The sequence below is a fragment of the Dermochelys coriacea genome, chromosome 8 (genome assembly GCF_009764565.3).
Source record: "Dermochelys coriacea isolate rDerCor1 chromosome 8, rDerCor1.pri.v4, whole genome shotgun sequence".
NCBI lineage: Eukaryota > Metazoa > Chordata > Testudines > Dermochelyidae > Dermochelys > Dermochelys coriacea.
The window spans coordinates 46,396,447-46,413,679 of NC_050075.1; the positions used below are offsets into that span (position 1 = coordinate 46,396,447).

A 17,233-nucleotide genomic window follows, 5' to 3' on the forward strand; every position below is an offset into this window, starting at 1 on the left:
CTCCAACCACAATGTTTCTCTTCTATCCCGCCCAGGCAAAAAGGTAAAAAAAAATACCACTTACATTTCTTGGAGATGTCGTTAACAGTTGTTGATGCCACCTTATTTTCCCATAATTCAGTCCCTAGAGCAGGATGGGGCTGTGCATTCTGCAGAGCTTTGCCTGTTGCTGTATATTCTGTGCTGCTTGTTCCTCCTGTTGTCTGGGTTTGAGGCTGAACTGAAGCCTGTGGCTGGCTTGGAGCCTGGGGTGCACTCTGAGGCTGTACCGGTACTTGTGCCTGAGCTTGTACCTGCTGAGCTGCAGCTGCCGCTGCTGCCTGCTGTTGCTGCTTTTTTGCAAACCTGGGAGGAAGCTTGGAATTCTGACCTCTTCCTTTTTCACCGGAACTCTTTTTGGTCCAAACCTAAGAATGAAAGTGACATTCCAGAAGGGTAAGCCATCTAGAAAGTCTGTATTTTTCTGTCAGTTGCAGAGTACAGGAGAAGGACAAAGCAGGAATATTGAACGTTTTTTCAGACTTTTCCCCCCCAATGTACTTACTTTTACCATTTGACTAATGAAAAAGGTTAATACATTCCATGTTTTTGGCCAAGAAACTTTCATATAGCAATAGCATAACAAAACCCGTAATTTAAGCCCAAAAGCAAGCTTCCAAGTTAGTTACAGTAGCCAACATTTAAACTTTGAAATACACAAATTACAGTGGCAGTGGGTATTGAAGGAGTAAGAGGGACAAGAGGAGAAACATAAGGCGAGGCAATATGACCTGCATAACTTAGGCTAAAAACAATTTCAATTAAAAATTAACTAGAATACTGTAATTCGAATGGTAAAAACAGCTGTCTGGAAACAGATTTTGCACTGTTGCATAGTCCTTTACAAAAAAAATTTGCAATAAGTGTGTAACTGCTTGTAACAGGTGCAAAGGATGATGTTCTTTATCAACAAACCTGCACTGTTTGTTCCTCCTTCTTTCTGCGTTCCTCATCTTGCAAACGTTTTTGTTGTTTCTTTGATACCACTTCAGTAAAGCCGTCATCATTCAAGTTAGACGGAAAGTCTTCAATTACTGTCACTTCAGGGTGGTCATCAATGATCACAACACCTACAGATGAACCAAAGATGTACATTTTTTCTTCCATTTCAACAATTTCAGACGCAATATTCAGAATTTTGGAATAAAAACAAATTCCACTAGCGCTGCATAGCTTCATACAGTTGCAGCCGAAGATGACCATCCTAGTTCAAGTTCCCTCATGCAGACCATCCTTTTGCTGGTGGACTTCAAGAAAAAGGATTGAATACAAAAGCCTTCAATTAATGGCTCTTCAAAAAGACACCACACTTTGTACAAAAAAGTTCTATAAATCCAAGAGCTAAAGAAAGACAGTTTGAGTAGTTTAAATAGAAAAATGATACATTCTGGACACTAACTGCAAACCTGTCGGCATTATTTATTGAGTTTACAGCAGTAACATCCTCTCCCGTTTTCCACGTGCAAAGAGATACAAAATACCTGATGCCAACATCGGGTGTGGAATGACTGAATGATAGCTTGAAAAAAGTTACAGGAATGAGATTGTACAAAAGAAGTGTCCTTAAAATGGATAACTATTTTATATTTATTTATTTACACACACACAAAATTTTATTACTCATTTTTAAAAAGGGACACATGGCACAGGACTCATTCATTGCTGCAAAGGGGGCAGTGTCTGAATACGGGGATATAAACAGCCTTTAAAAAATATGCACCAACTTTTCTTCTTTCCACAATTCCTAAATATATCTAATTCCAGAAGGAGGAACGCTAATGTATTAATAGGTTTTTTTGGTTACCACAAGTTTCCATCAACACATACTTGCATAGTTGTTGAGGTCAAATTGGGATAGAGCATCCACCTTCTCCTTGGGTTTCTTTGGACCTGGTTTGGGCTCATCCCTCTTTTTGGCACTGGCATCCTTGGAGGTCTTTTGCATTGCAGCACTACCACCACCTTCTTCTTGATGCAAGGAATTACTGAGGGTGGGATCTATAGCAGTCATGCTTCCTGCTTGGTCTTCAAATGGCCTACATCAGACAAAAATTATAGACAGAACTAACCACCATCCCCAGAGTACCCTCAGAAACAGCAAAACAACATCCGCATGCAGATCACATTACTGCGTTAAAAGCATCTACTGTGCATCATCATTAGCTGCCTAAGATGTGTGGCTACTGCTTTATTAGTTCTCCATTGAGGCTGCACCTATTAACGATGCTTACAGATTTGGATCACAGACCAGTCAAAAAGTCAACAAGCACAGTAGACACTTTAGTCATATAGGTGTAAGCATCGCTAATAGGCGTAGCCTCAATGGGGAACTAATAAAGCAGTAGCCATACATCTTAGCCAGCTAATGAATGATGTACAGTAGACACTTTAACCATATAGAGAAGGTGCAACATTTTCATTTCAACTGCCATTCTTTCACTACACTGAATAAGTGAATGACCAATATCCACTCCAAATGTGAAGCTAAAGCCTCCACTGAAAAAGTTGCTGTGTAACACACCATAGAAATGTGTAGATTTTGCAATATATGCTCCATATTTAATTTGGTTTGGTATAACTGCACCATGGACTTATTGATATATTAGTAACAACTACTGCAGCAGGACAGTGGAAAAACTGCAGAATTCTGCCTTTTTGTTGCCAAACACTAGAAATTCTTTAAGTATTACATAAAAACTTTTTCAAAGTTTTATAACGGAAGGACCAACTGCTTAGAATATTCAGCAAAAGTTTTCAAGAGAGGGCACTGCTAAAGTAGCCAAGTCTTCAATGTGGAGTTCAGCAACCCACTCCATAGCACTCCCTAACCTGGTGCAGAAGATGCTGTCAAACCATCATGCAATTGCTACAAGGCATGAGAAACCAATCCCAGAGATGAAAGGCAGGCTTCAATCTGATTCAGCATGTAGAGGTAAGCATAATAATTTCATTTCTAATACTGAGCAACATGCCCAAGTGGAGCTGAGAAACTTTCCTTAACTGGAAAGTACATGCTTCATTTAGTTAATTGATTTTCTAGTAGAAATTGACATGGGGGCCCTGATGGGATAAATACAGTGAAAGGATTAAAGCAACAGACTGTAGAGTTGTGATTTAAATCAACTGGATCATGTTTAATGCTAAATTTCATGGGGATGAATGTAGTTTACACCTCTGACAATAGAGTTGGCATTTTTCTGCCAGGCAGTTTTAACATGGTGCAGTGACACTGGAAAGCTCTGTTCTTTTCCCCCTCTACTCTCTCAGGCTCGAAGTGATTCAGATGAAAGCTTCTTTTCTGTACAAAAGGCCCAAAACAAGAGGCCAGCATTTTGAAGCTGTCTGACACTATCCTTCACTGACCATGGTTATGATTACAAATTACATGGTTACAAATTATGAATGGCTATGCAGTCTGCAACAGGAAATTAGTGAGCGTTAGAGCCTTTTGTGTTTATACAGTAACTACATATTGTGGGTGCTACTGGAAACAAATACTAGATACTTACCCTCGTTTACCACTTCTTAATGGAGGACCACTCCGCCTTTCACTCCTAGGCCCTGAGAAATTCCTTCCAGCCTTTGGTGGCCCATTGTTGCCACGGCGATTCTGGCGATCTATTCCAGGCCGCTGACTAGAGAAACTTCGTTTAGATATTTCTCTTTTTGGAGCTACGGCATTTTCTCCTGCTTTGGCAGCTACCTGTGTGTTCACATCTGCCATTTTCTTTTCATCCCTCTCTCGCCTCTCATTGAAGTCACTACTTTCTGAGGCAGTTTCCCATTCTTCATTTGCCTGGTCTGAAGAATTATGATTGGACAAGTCTGGTGTCTTACTCCCTGAAATATCCAAAGCAGTGCTGGATGCTTCATTAACTGCATTAACAACTGTAGCACTTGTCGATGAGCTAGTTGCGGCTTCATTTATTTTTGATGCAGCTTCCCTTTCTTTTAGGCGTCTAAAGCGTGGTGGTTTATCTTGCCTTGGTGGTCGTGCAGGCCTTTGCCTTCGAGGCCTCTCTCTAGTTGGATCAAACTTCCTCTCAAATTTTGGAGGTCTCTTATCCATGGGCACAGGACCATAGAGTTCATGTCTTCTTGGTGGCTCCTCCTCTTCTGGTTTAATGGTCTCTGTTTGCCTTGGATTCCACTGACTATCTCTGTAGCCTGGCCTCCTTAATGTAGATGGTCTTGGTGGGCGCCCACCTGGATCCCTACCACCACGTCTGTACATTCCCCCTCTGCCACGTCTTGAAGGTTCTCCTTTAGGAAGGAATCCTGGTTTTGGTTTATCCTCCTCCTCCCTGATGTAAGTTTTCTCCAGGGATCTATTGTCAACTCTGACATTGTTTTCAGGTTTGAAAGACAGCAGAGGCTTTGAAGGTTTCTTGCCATCAGCTTTCTCCTCTCTCTTTGGGTGTTTACCTTTGCTTAAACTGTCCTTGTCTGAAAGAAGAGTATCACTAGCACTTTCATGAACTTCACTGTCAGAATCAGTTTCTGAGCCTCGCTGTCTTCGCCGTTTGGGAACTATTTCAAAATCAGAACTCTCACTACGAGTTTCACTTTCTTCTCTCTGCCTAAGAGGCCCCAAAGGCACATGGTCTGCCCTAAGTTTAGTGTCTCTATAATGCGGATAGTCTCTATTATGGCCTCTACCTCCCCGGCCTCGTCCTCCATAAGAACCTCTGTAGCTGCGACCCCTAGAATAATACTCTCCACGGCCTCTGCCCCTATATCCCTGATCTGGGAACCAGTCTCTATCCCGAGCCTCTTTCCAGTACGTTCTGGGTGGTAAACCAGGTTCTCTCTTTACTGGCCTGGTTTCTAGGCGAGGTTTCTCAACAATATGTTCTTTGCCAACAGCTCTCTCTGGTTGTTTTTCTTCCTTAATTGCATTAACAGGTTGCTGAACAGGTAGTGGCTGGAATGCAGGTGATGGCTGCTGAACAGTAGGTTGCTGAACAGGTGAAGGCTGCTGGACCACAGGTGAAGGCTGCTGGGCGGCAGATTTAATGGCAGAGTCCAGCTGATGGCTATCTGTACTTTCTGAAATCTGAGCCGTATCTTGTGGTATCTTTTTAGCTAAAGCAGCACTGTCTGGGGTGGACTTTTCTGGCTCTGACTGGGGAGGTGGCAGTTGTGCCTGATCCTTCTTTTCTGTCTTTTCAGACTTGCCAGCTTTTTCATTAGCCAGTTTTTCTCCTTCTTTTTCCTTCCTCTGCTCACGTTCTTCCCTCTGCTCACGCTCTTCTTTCATATCTCGAAGAACAGGTTTTTTAATAGGGCCAGATCTTCTTACTGGTCTATCGGTACCTTCTTCTCTTCTGGCATAGCCTGGCCTGGGACCCCATCTGGTTTCAGATTTAGGCTTGAAAGGTTTTTCAGATTTTGGCCCTTCTGTTGTTCTATTACTCATGAAACCTTCTTTTTTTGGCTTAATCTCTGGTCTTTCTACAGTCTCAGCATATCTACTACTTACTTTAGGGACATTTGGGGTTGTCTCATTCTTTTGCTCTTCTGATTTTAGAGAATGACTTGAACCATGGGAAATGCCTCTCTTCAAAGCAGAATGACTCTCTCCTACGGGTACCAGCTCTTCCTGAGGGCTGCGTGCAACATTCTCATCAGCTACTTCAAAGCTAATTGCTGGATTAGACATGTCAGTTTGGAGAGGTTGTACATCTTCCAAAGACCTGCTTGGGAATTTCTGTACATCCACCTCGCTTGGTTCTCTAAAGAAGTCTGTCTTTTGATGAGAATCCAACTGGTTGTGTTCTACAGGGTAAGCAGCGGTAACAGCAATTTGTTCTTCTTCCAAATGTGCTTCAGGCCTAAGTGAAGAAGCAATTAAATAGGTTTCTAATAGAACAAAGTTTAATTTAACATATTTACAACTGGATTCTCTAACATCCCTGTAACACGTTAAAGGACTTTTGCCTCATCTACGGAAGTTTTAAGAGGAGGAACAAGATATCTGTCATGGTGTGAGATGATTCCGATTGGTGTGTGCGCGCGCATTCTGGTAACTAGAAATTCTGGAACTCATGACAGTTAAAAGGGGTGAGGTGTATGTGTGTGTGCGCGTGCGCGCGCATACCCATGCACCCCCCCCCCCCTTTTAACTGCCATGAATTCCAGAATTTCTAGTTACCAGAATTAGGAACCTCAAATAAGCATTTAGCATTAGGAATCGATTCTTGTTAACAGTTAAGTCAAAACCTTGAATGAGCCAGCATATCAGTGAATTAACATCACAAATACAACATCAGTTCAAAGTAGGTAAAAGTTAATTACTGGGGCCACATTTAAGAAAGTGTCAATGGAAGCTGAGAGGCTGACTGTGAATAAGGATCAAAATAACTGCCTGACCATGTTATAAGCAGTTTTATTTTCATAGTTAACTGATTTATCAGTGTGAAGTGGACTATAGCTCTTCAACGTGGAGAGCACATGCAGGATTTCCCGCCTGATTCCTGAAACAAGGGAATATATCACTGTTCCCACTACTTGTACCTGTAAACACCCCACTAATAACTAAACCAATCTCCATTTATTAAGGATTAGGATGAGACGTTCATGGAGCCAGATTACTTCACATCTGCCTACTATGGGGTTCTTGGGATACTGTCAGAGACAGTATCCCAGATTAGATGGCTCAAACCTGTTGTCCAATATAGAATTCCAATGCACACACAACTGTTCAGCACAGAACCTTTGAGCTAGGTATGGACTCTTCCTTGCATCTTCCTTAAAACCATACCTGTCAGCCAGATGCCATAAAGCATAGCTGATTAAATTTAAACAACTCACATGTCCCTAAGTCATCCATACCTATCCACTTGGTAGCAACAATTGATCATGAACACTGACTAATTCACAGTTGCAAGTATGGCCTACATATCTAAACAAACATAGGAGTCTGGTTGATGTGAGTGGCATGTGGAAATACACAAGTCAGGCAGGACTCACCTCAAATCCTCAGGCTCTTCTAGCACTTTAGGAGGAGTACTAGCCTGTTGAGGTTCTGCATGGGGATAAGAATCTGAACCCCACATCATGCGGGGCTCTGACAGTGGTACAGTATGTTCTCTTGCTGATCGAGCAATATGTTCGAATGATTCTGAACCAGTTCCTGACCCTTCCATCTGGTCTCTTCTCATTAATGGTTTGGGAGGCATAATTCCTGTGATCAAGAGATTCAAGTTAAACAGTTAAAATTAACGGCTCAAAATACATTGATTACTGTGACATAGGGCCAGAAGAGGTTACACAACTAGCAGACTGACTGACCAGAGTCAACCTTTAGAGAAATATTAGTAGATAATGTTCGTGTTTTGTATGTTTACATATACAGTTAGAGGTTGACAATGTAACCAAACAGTTCCTGTCTATCACTGTATTCTGTTAATTCAGAGATCAAAAGGAAATATTAAAATTTAAATCAATTGTGAATGTAATGATATCAGTCTTAATTTCTCTTTGAAGTATATAACAAACTACCTATAAATGGCGGGAGATAGGCAATTGCCTTATGTTAATCCATGTAGCTATTCACTGGTGATGCTTAGGAAATAGAAGGTTACTTCAAAGACACTATTCTTCACACAAGGAACACCTGCTGTCAAGAGGCAGACAATAGCCTGCAAGGGGTCTATAAACTCTTGGGCCCTGATCCTTTTAATCTTAGATCTGCTTAAGCTTCATCGGGGGAAGTTTGAGTTGCAAGACTGAGGTCTCCACTCCCATCTGGATCACCTTTATATTGGATATTTGGGCACTGGTCTATAACCTGATGAACTGATTCTGGGAAGGACTCTTTCCAACTCTAAAACTCACCAGCTCTACTATGAAACTGAGGAAAGAACTCTATTCAAGTCTGTATGTACAATAATCTTTTAACCAATGCTCTCTCTTCTTTCTTAATAAATCTTAGTTTAGTTAATAAGAATTGGCTGTAAGCGTGTATTTGGGTAAGATCTGAAATGTTAACCTGGTGGGTAACATGTCCAATCCTTCGGGATTGGTAGAACTTTAATATGATGAATAAGATTTTCAGTAATCCTCATCATATTTGACTTGGCTGCCTGGAAGCCCAAGACTGGATTGCTTTAAGGGAATGAATGGTGTTTTGGCTTCAGGGTAACCAGGAAGGTATTGCGGAAGCTGTTTTGTTGCTGGCTTGGTGAATCTAAGTATTAGAATAACAACCAGTTTTGGGGATTGTCTGCCTCATTCCTTGCAGTTTGCCCTAAATGAGCAATCTCAGCATGGCAACCCTGGAACCCCAGTCACAATTATATAAAAGACAGGATTTGAAGAATTTAAACTCTGGTTAAGCTGAAATAAATCAGCACGATGATGAGCAGAGAACTCTTATACAGATGTCCCCTCTGACACTTCCCTATCAAGTACGGGGCTGCAGGAGTCACTCGAAAATACAGAGCCTTCTGCTCACGTTTTTGCTGCCACTATTGGGCTTTCTGCCCTAGACATCCTCAACAGCAGCATCTGATAGCCTCTCCACTATTCCACAACAGCAGCAGCATACAGTAATCTTATTTAGGTTCGGTTTACATTCAGTTCAGGTTTGGAAAGTATAAGGGCTAGAGTTTCACTTAAAGCTTGGGTTCTGCACAAATTGATGGGACTTACCCAGGATACACTCCTAATCACCTTGGGCAAGAGGATATTTCAAGCCTTGAATATCAAGTAATTAAGAGGAAAAGAATATTCTTGTTACATTACTTAGAACAGATTTCTACCTTTGTTCTGCTTCCCCAAATTCTCACCCACCCTGTGAACATCACCCCACTATCCCTTCTCTTTTCACATGCCAGTTAGCTGGAGAGTCCCCTCTACCAGACATTTGTTATCTTTAAATGTTGGCTTCAACAGGGATGCAAATGGAAATCCTGGAAATTAAAAGCATGTTCTGTATTGAGGTAACAGGCTGAAAATTTTGAAATTATTGCTGCAATGTTTCATAAGTACTAATATTTGATTGCTAGTATGTGAAAACGATGTATCCTAGCACTGTATGCTATTCTGAAAAGTCAACCTGCATTACTCACATTTTCCACAGATTCCACAAACTTGGGTCAAACACAAGATGGGTGGGCAATGGTGGTGAGGCTTATAGCGAAGCTTTTAACACAAACATAACCAGTCACTACCACATCACTGTAAGAGTATCAAACTGTGGTTTCATTTTATAATCATGTATGGGAATGCAGTAAGATATAAGTATAGTGTACCATTTTTCTAATGAGATTGCCTTATCTGATATTTATGCAGAAAGAGAATTTAGTACTTATATACTAGCTTGATGTTTCCTGTCAGTGGACAAAAGTGGCTTAGGGAAAGGATCTTCTACTGTTTGAAAATACTGCGAGAATGTTCACTGGGAACGCAGGCTGGGTTTTACCTGGATGCATAGGAGGCATATCCATAGTAGGCCTTCCTGATATCATTCGTGGGTCCATGTAAGGCTGCATCATAAGCCACCGTGGATCAAAGCCCATAGAAGCTAAATGCTGAGGATGTGGTTGTATGGGCTGGTAAAGGGGTCTATGCTGGGGAGGAGGCACAGGACCACTGGAAGGTTGTGATGGAGCAGACTGTGGAAGCACCCCTTGCTGCTGCTGCCACTGTTGCTGTTTCATCTGTTCCTACAATGTTACAGATATGCAACATTAAAAGAAGGTTCATTCATAATATTAAGTGACATGCATGCCATTCAAATAAACTAGCGGTAAGATCCAGTTATCTCCATAAAAGGATCTATCAGACTGCAGAATTAGTTACCTTAAGGACAAGGCACAATAATCCAGAATGTGTCAAATGCATGGGGATAAACTGGAGTAAAAAAAATTAAGGGGGAAAAACAGGAAATAGAACAAATGGAATTGAACCCCCCCCCTCGCCCCACCAAATTAGCTAAAAAGGTTGCATGGCTTTCACTGAAAAGCAGGACAGGGCAATCTGTACTGTAATACATACATTTTGCAGAGTAACTTTCAGGCAAGTTATTTTATAGATTTAATACTCAAAGGTATCAACATGTATGAATCCTTTAGGAAATGCTGATTAACATCACATTCTACAACCTCAACCTTCTGCAAATACAGATCAATGGTCTACACACAGAAACTGGTGTAAAAAATCCTGCTACATTTTAAAAACGCTTTTATTTTTGGCTCAGTTGGACACCTTGCCTTCATAGAAAAAGGCAAATTGCCTTTCTAGAAGTATCCCTGCCACTACTGCAGACAATACACAACTGAAAACATTCTACTATCTTTATGAAAAATATCACCCAGTAGTAAGTTTCATCTCCAGTATGAGAATTAGGAGTCCAAAAATCAGACCTGTATTCCATTACTCAGAAGTAAATAAGCCCTTCATCCTCGGAAGCCAATGGATTGGTTACTTACCTGTTGCCTCTGAAATCTTGGTGGCAGCGACTTCTGAAACTGTTTAGAGTAGCCTGAGGAAACAGCAGGTCGAGGCTGAGACCCTGAATCTGGCTCACTTTCATGAGCCACCTGGGAACTCTCTTTTTCATTCCGACCACTGTCTTGTCTGGTAAAAATTGGCTGTCCCTCTGCTATAAAAATATTGAAAATTAGTTTGCACCTACCACATGTATTATAGGTCATAAAGCTAGTCTTCACTTTCACATTAATCTGTCTATCAGATAGTCAGTGTATCCTAACTTTAAAAAGACATGGCTTTCTGAAACAAAAGCACCCTGGATATTTATCAATTTATTCTTTTAGTGCTCTGCTAGGCTAATTCTATTAATGGAAAAACAAAAAGGTTACAGGGCTGAAATGAAAATTAGTTGCTGGAGACCACAGATCAACAGCTACTAATTCATCTCACATATGGAGTATATTCTACTGTTTACCTAAGTAAACTGTGTGGCTAACCACATTGCTGTTTATGTTGTAAAATGAATATAAATAGGATTGCTATGCAGCCAAGTTTATGCTGATGTACAACTCAAGTTCTGAATTGCCTGACTTATTTTGATTGTGCAACCTATAGGCTGATTTACAATAATTTTGCACTTTTGAAAAAAAAAATTTGCCTGTGCTTAGTAAGAGCTGGTATGTAAATAGTCCCAATTAGGTGCTGAAGAACAACAAAATAAATGGTGGAAACTAGTGAATGCTCTCAGCAACTGAGGGTGTGGGAGGATTAAGACAAGGAACAGAATTAGGTGCTTAAACTCACAATTTACTACAAGTAATGGGTGAAGTTTAAATGTTTGCTTGTAGCGGACTTGGGGGAGGAAAGGGGTTACTGTTCTGCAAGGCTGAATTAACAGAATACAGTACAGACCCGTTTACATGCGGATGTCAGGAGTCAAGCCGTCCCGACCACGTGTTAATGGACCACAGGTTAAGAGGGCCATGCTGAAAAAAGTATCTATGATTCACTTAGAAAAAAAACGCTGCTATTTTCTGCTCTGGCTTGCATTTTTCTTCTCTCTTTTATGAAGTCTGTCATTCGCTGCAGATGAATGATTTCGGTATTTTCACATTTTGCTCCTCCATAAATCTTACAACAGTTTCTACAGCACTAAGAGCTTCTGTTGGCGAAATTTTGACCTTTTCAACGACATCCTCGCCACCACTTTCACGGTCTGATGTAACCTCGCAGCCCGTTGATATTTCTTCCTTGGACAGAAATTCTGAAGTTGGGCAATCTTGATCCATCTCCAGCCACTCAGTAACGATTTCCGGTGACGTATCCAAACTAAAATCTTTTATCATTTGAAAGAGAAGTTTACCGTTATCCTCTTTTGTCTGCGTGTGTGTTTGTAGGACGTCTTCTTCCGAAAATCCTTCAAAATCTGGCTCTGAATCAGTGCCCTGCTGGAGTTTTCCAGAGTCTGAACAGTCTTTGACAGAAAAGGCATCACCGAGAGCCTTCATCCAGCAGTTTTCAATGGACTTTTGTTTTACTCCTTCCCAAGCTTTAACTAAATAAATAATTTCCTTCATGTTTAACTGTTTCAGGAATTCGGAAATGCATGAAGACGTGCATGACAAAAGCGCCAAAATCAGCTACCATCGATAACTGTTTTTAAAATTCTGAATAATGCCCTGGTCTAAAGGTTGAATTTTTGATCTCGTGTTGAATAGTAGGTATAGCACTCGAATTTTTCCATCGCTTGATACCAGTGATGGGCTGGAGGATGGGATGGACAATTGTCAAGTGCTTTGACTACAAGTTTCTTCGACCGCAGATGCTTACCAACAGCTGGAACAAAGCTGTTGTGGAACCAGTCGTCAAAAATGTGTCTCATCATCCAAGCATTTTTGCTGTTAGTGTATATTACTGGCAGTTTGGCTCTACTGAGGTGATTAAAGCAGAAAGGATTATGAAAGCGGCCAACGAGAAGAGGGGCAAGCTTATGACTGCCGGTCTTACTACTAAAAAGAAGAGTCACACACACTTTTATCCTTTTTAAATCCAGCTGTTTTCTGTGTCTCGTAATTAAAGGCTAAAATCTTATCAGGTAGCAGTTTTGCAAATAAAGCTGTTTCATCACAATTAGAAAATTGTTATTCATGGTAGTCTTAATTTTGTAAAATAGATTTTAACTCAGCAGGAAACGCTTTCGCGGCCGATTCATCGGCTGATCTGCTTTCTCCAGAAATCGATACTTGTGCTATGCCAGGACGCTTTTTAAAACAACTTATAAACCCCTTGCTGGCTTGGAATGATTCATACCCCATTAAATTTCCAAATTTTGTCGCTTGGGCTTGAAGAATTGGCCCATTTAGCGGAATTCCTTTCAGCCTTTCCTGAGAAAACCATGCATGCATGGCTTTGTCTATTGTGGGGTTTGCTGAATAGCACACACATTTTCGCTTAAGCCCGAATGGCAGAACCGAGATTTTGTACAAAGCCGTTCAGTTTAGATTCATTTTTTAGCCATCCTCAGAGTAGATTCAAGAATCCCAATATCTTTTGAAACTTTGGCCTGGGTTTCTCCACTATTTACTCGATCTATTGAAGCTAGCTATTCTTCTACAGTGTAGGAACGCTGACACTTTCCCTCTGCCATTATATTAGACCTATGGTTAAAATTTTCTAATGTAGTATATATATTACTATACAACAACTATATATTATGTATCTCTCTAGCGTGACAATGACTAAGTGTGCATGACACGTTTTTACCAATATCGGTAAAGATGTACAAAACGTTTCTGCTCCACACTTCCTGTCAATTTCTAGGTCAGTGAATTAGTGAGCAAATCTGTAATACTGCATAGAAAGTTCCTGTATTGTGTGTTAACGAATCTTGTGTGTTAAATAGGTAGCACTGGGAGGCATGGCGCTACCGTGCGTTAAGCGGATTCACGCGTAAATGGGTCTGTACTGTACCAACATTATCAAAACATCTGTTTACTTATACTATGCTGCTGTATCTTGGGAAGACTGATAGCTTTTTTCCTCCTCTTTACTAAGAAGAAAGCTCAGATTTCACAGAATGCAGCAAAAATTTTCATGAATAACTCATTTTCCTGATGAAGTACAGCATTCTAACAGGTCTGGGTCCTGAATCAAATAGTGAATTGGGGTTGCAACGTGCGCTGTATATGATCTAAGATAACTGTATAAATTAAAATCCTAAATTGTACTAATCCCACGGGTTCCTTATTTTTTAAAAAGGACAGCCTGTAACAATTCATACAAACCTTTCTCTTCCTTATTACTGCAGTTTTCACTTTCTTCTTGTTTTTCTACTATTACAGGTGATAGCACTGGTTCTTGAGGCTCAGGATTCTCAGGCTCTGGTTTCTCTTCTGTTTTCTCTTTCTCCTCCTTCTCTTTCTCTTCCCTCTCCTTCTCTCGTTCCCTCTCCTTCTCTTTCTCTTCTCTCTCCTTCTCCTGTTCTTTTGCTTTCTCCTCCTTTTCTCGCTCTTCCCTCTCCTTCTCCCGCTCCCTCTCCCTTTCCTTCTCCCGCTCCCTCTCCCTTTCCCTCTCCCGCTCCCTCTCCCTTTCCCTCTCCCGCTCCCTCTCCCTTTCCCTCTCCCTCAGAGGGTCTTCCCGGGATGGTTTGGTCACACAGCCAAATTTCTCATTTAACCGTTTTAGCTTCTCAGCACAAGCTGCTTTTCTTTGTTCTTCCATTCTTCGCTCCTCCTCCTCTCGCCGCTTACGCGCTCGCTCCACTGCTGCTGAAATTTCTGCTTGCTGTCTTCGTCTCTGCTTCCAAATTTCATCTTCATCTGGTACCAGTTTAGGGGGTAAGGGGCCCTGTCTTCCAGGTCCTGCCTGGCGATCTGGAGGTAGGTGCTGTAACATACAAGTAATGCAGTGCATATCAAGCAAACCTTTAGTATTCAAATCACCTGGCTATATATAACAATATGCAGTAACCTGTATTTGGCTGGCACCTTCAAAACAGAAGAGCCCAATCTGTGAGTTGCTAGCTGGTTTGTGAAGCATCAGGCTGATCCTAATTTCCTGCTGTAATTCAGGTCTATTGACTGGTGCTCGTTTTTTTTGCTTTTAGGGCAGTGGTTCTCAAACTTTTGTACTAGTGACCCCTTTCACATAAAGAAATGGAGTACTTGTGGCACCTTAGAGACTAACAAATTTATTAGAGCATAAGCTTTCGTGAGCTACAGCTCACTTCATCGGATGCATTACCCTTTCACATAGCAAGTCTCTGAATGTGACTCTCTGTATAAATTAAAAACACCTTTAATATATTTAAATTATAAATGCTGGAGGCAAAGTGGGGTTTGGGGTGGAGGCTGATAGCTCACGACCCCCCATGTAATAATCTTGCAAATCCCTCCCCGCCCCCCGCCCCGAGAGCTGTGACTGCTACTTGTGGAATCAGGAATAGCAAGAAGTAATGTTTGAGAATCCCTGAATCCCCATTCACTCCTGCAGCAAGAATGGGAGACATGGAGCGCTCCCACAACTTCTAGCAGCTGGGCACAGAGAGTGTGGATGAAAGACAGGAAAAGAAGAATTTTACCACTATCAGAAATTCTCTCAAGAACCTCAGGAGTTATTAGATTCTGGGACCCATGATTAGAGAAAAGTTGAGAATTATTGCCTTAAAAGTTTCAGATGGTGCATTTAATTCATTTTGATACCTGCTCTCACAAATTTTGTCTCATGACCATTTATTTTAAACAAAAAATGTGTGTGTGTAAACCACAGTGGGGGTGTTGAAAGAACTGGATTTCAGGTAATCTAACAAGCACTGTATTGCAAAACTTGCTAGGGATCACCAGTGAATTTATTTCAGCTGAAAATAAATGAAGGTGTACACATATGAATGGAAAGAAAGGGAGATAAAGATAGGGCCTGGCCAGGGCCAGATGTAAAACTGTGCAAAAGGCTGCCCCTGAAATCCCCTTTGGAAGTACGTAAAATCCACAAAGTACCACTGGGGAAAAAAATTCTAGGCAGGAGCCAGAGAAACTTAAGCCAGCAGGAGCAGACACTGAAGCAATCTCAGCAGCGATTCTTAGACACTGATGCTGCCAGACTGCATTCTGGTTTACATACTGGACATTTTTTCCCTTTCTTGACTGTTTGCTCTAATCCCTTCATGTCTTTTTTCTCTCAATATCGTCACCTCAGCTGCACTCCACTCCTATTTTTAGCCTCTTCTCCTTTCCCTTGGTATTCCATTGAGCTAGTCTCCACATAAAGCTTCACTCATTGAATTAATCCCTCCTCACCCATGTGTAAAAACTAACAGTCATGAAACATAAAACTTTTGCAAGCCACCACTCTGTTCACTATATTTTTGTGTTATATCCCTTTTCCTGAGCTTTTGGCTTGTCTATTTAAACTAAGATCTTTCGGGCAGGGACTGCCTATTACTTTACTTTGTAGAGTGTCTTGCAACAATTTTCAATTATTGGCACCTAGAAGCTACTCTAATAGAAATAATAAATTCTGCATCATTCTTGTTAATCATCATACAAAATGCCCAATATCATCATCTTTTCTCCTTACAGGTGGAGCATACAGTCTGTTAATTCTCCCCCTCAAATTCTCTCTGTTACAACTAAGCACTTGACACTGGGAATCAAGATTCTCCAATGTAAATCAGATCTTCTGTCTTTTCATACCTGTTGAGGAATAGATTTTGGATGAAGTGCAGAGCCGCCCCTCTCATGTATAGATGATTTTGTTTGTGTCAGACCCCGCTCCTATTGAACAAAAAACAGTGTTGGAGTAACTAGCTTGATGGAACATATGGTCAATTTTGCAGATCCTCTAAATAGAGACAGGTTTCAGACTGCGTTTAACCATGTCAATGTGGACCAACTGCGTTCTGTGAAGAAGTTTAGATACAAATATAGAAGGGCAACAAAGAAGTTTTCATCCAAGGAGCAGAATTTGGATTTAACAAAGAAAAAAATCCCATATGTTTTCTATAATTCAGATAAAATCTTCCAGGAATTGTCACTTAAGTGCACCCCCCCCCCACACCTTTTTAAAATTAAATAAATTACGTAAAACTTGGATTAAGTCAGGCTCATTTGATGCACATTTCAGGCTTCCCTGTCTTCACTGTAACTGGTGAAAGGAGGGGAAAAAATTACTTTTTCAGTGAAATTCTCAGGCAAAGCCAGAACTTACTTCCCTGAAAAACCAAGACTAAAGAGTACGTCTCCAGTTGGGACCTGGGCAGAACTTACATTATGCACATGCAGATCTCCCTCTGCTATGGGGTCAGTTTAAAAAAAAGAAACCCTGAAGTGTTGAGTTTCTACAGTATGTGTGTGTGCGCCCAAGACAGGTTGCCTGAGAGGGCTCTATTTAGAAGCAAGCAGAGTAAAAGTTCTTTTCTCCCACTGGCCCTATCTAGCAGCAAGCTGTAACACGCTCAAGGAAAAAGTTTAAAAATCTTGAGCGAGTGCAGTGAGAAGAACTAAAATAAAAGTTTTTGATATGCATTAAAGGAACTTGAATTTGCTATTCAGGGAAAAACGAAACTTGCTCCTGAAGTATTGGAAAAAAGGAAGTGAGAGTGAGACTGCACTTGCTGTTTTAGTTACAGTTGAAAATTTTTGGAGTACACAAAGCAGACCTACTCACAAAAAGAAAAGGAGTACTTGTGGCACCTTAGAGACTAACATTTATTTGAGCATAAGCTTGCATGAGCTACAGCTCACTTCATCGGATGCATTCA

General features: G+C 41.0%; 1 protein-coding gene across 48 annotated transcripts in view; it reads right to left on the reverse strand.

Moving 5' to 3' along the window:
* The window catches only part of PRRC2C (proline rich coiled-coil 2C), a 123,021-nt gene that overhangs the window by 69,936 nt on the left and 35,852 nt on the right, over positions 1-17,233 (reverse strand). For 41 of the 48 annotated variants that reach the window (XR_006273885.1, XR_006273887.1, XR_006273886.1 and 38 more), the window contains exons 11-19: positions 16,167-16,247; positions 13,761-14,361; positions 10,476-10,648; positions 9,467-9,710; positions 7,012-7,225; positions 3,549-5,873; positions 1,867-2,075; positions 955-1,109; positions 65-407 (exon numbers count right to left, since the gene is read on the reverse strand). Coding sequence is in view for 45 of the 48 variants with exons in the window: in XM_043491192.1 (XP_043347127.1) it covers positions 65-407; positions 955-1,109; positions 1,867-2,075; positions 3,549-5,873; positions 7,012-7,225; positions 9,467-9,710; positions 10,476-10,648; positions 13,761-14,361; positions 16,167-16,247 (4,345 nt within the window). In the remaining 3 variants the exon portion in view is untranslated. The remainder of the gene's footprint in view (positions 1-64; positions 408-954; positions 1,110-1,866; positions 2,076-3,548; positions 5,874-7,011; positions 7,226-9,466; positions 9,711-10,475; positions 10,649-13,760; positions 14,362-16,166; positions 16,248-17,233) is intronic. The other 7 variants (XM_038412175.2, XM_038412176.2, XM_043491195.1 and 4 more) reach the window with 4 other exon arrangements.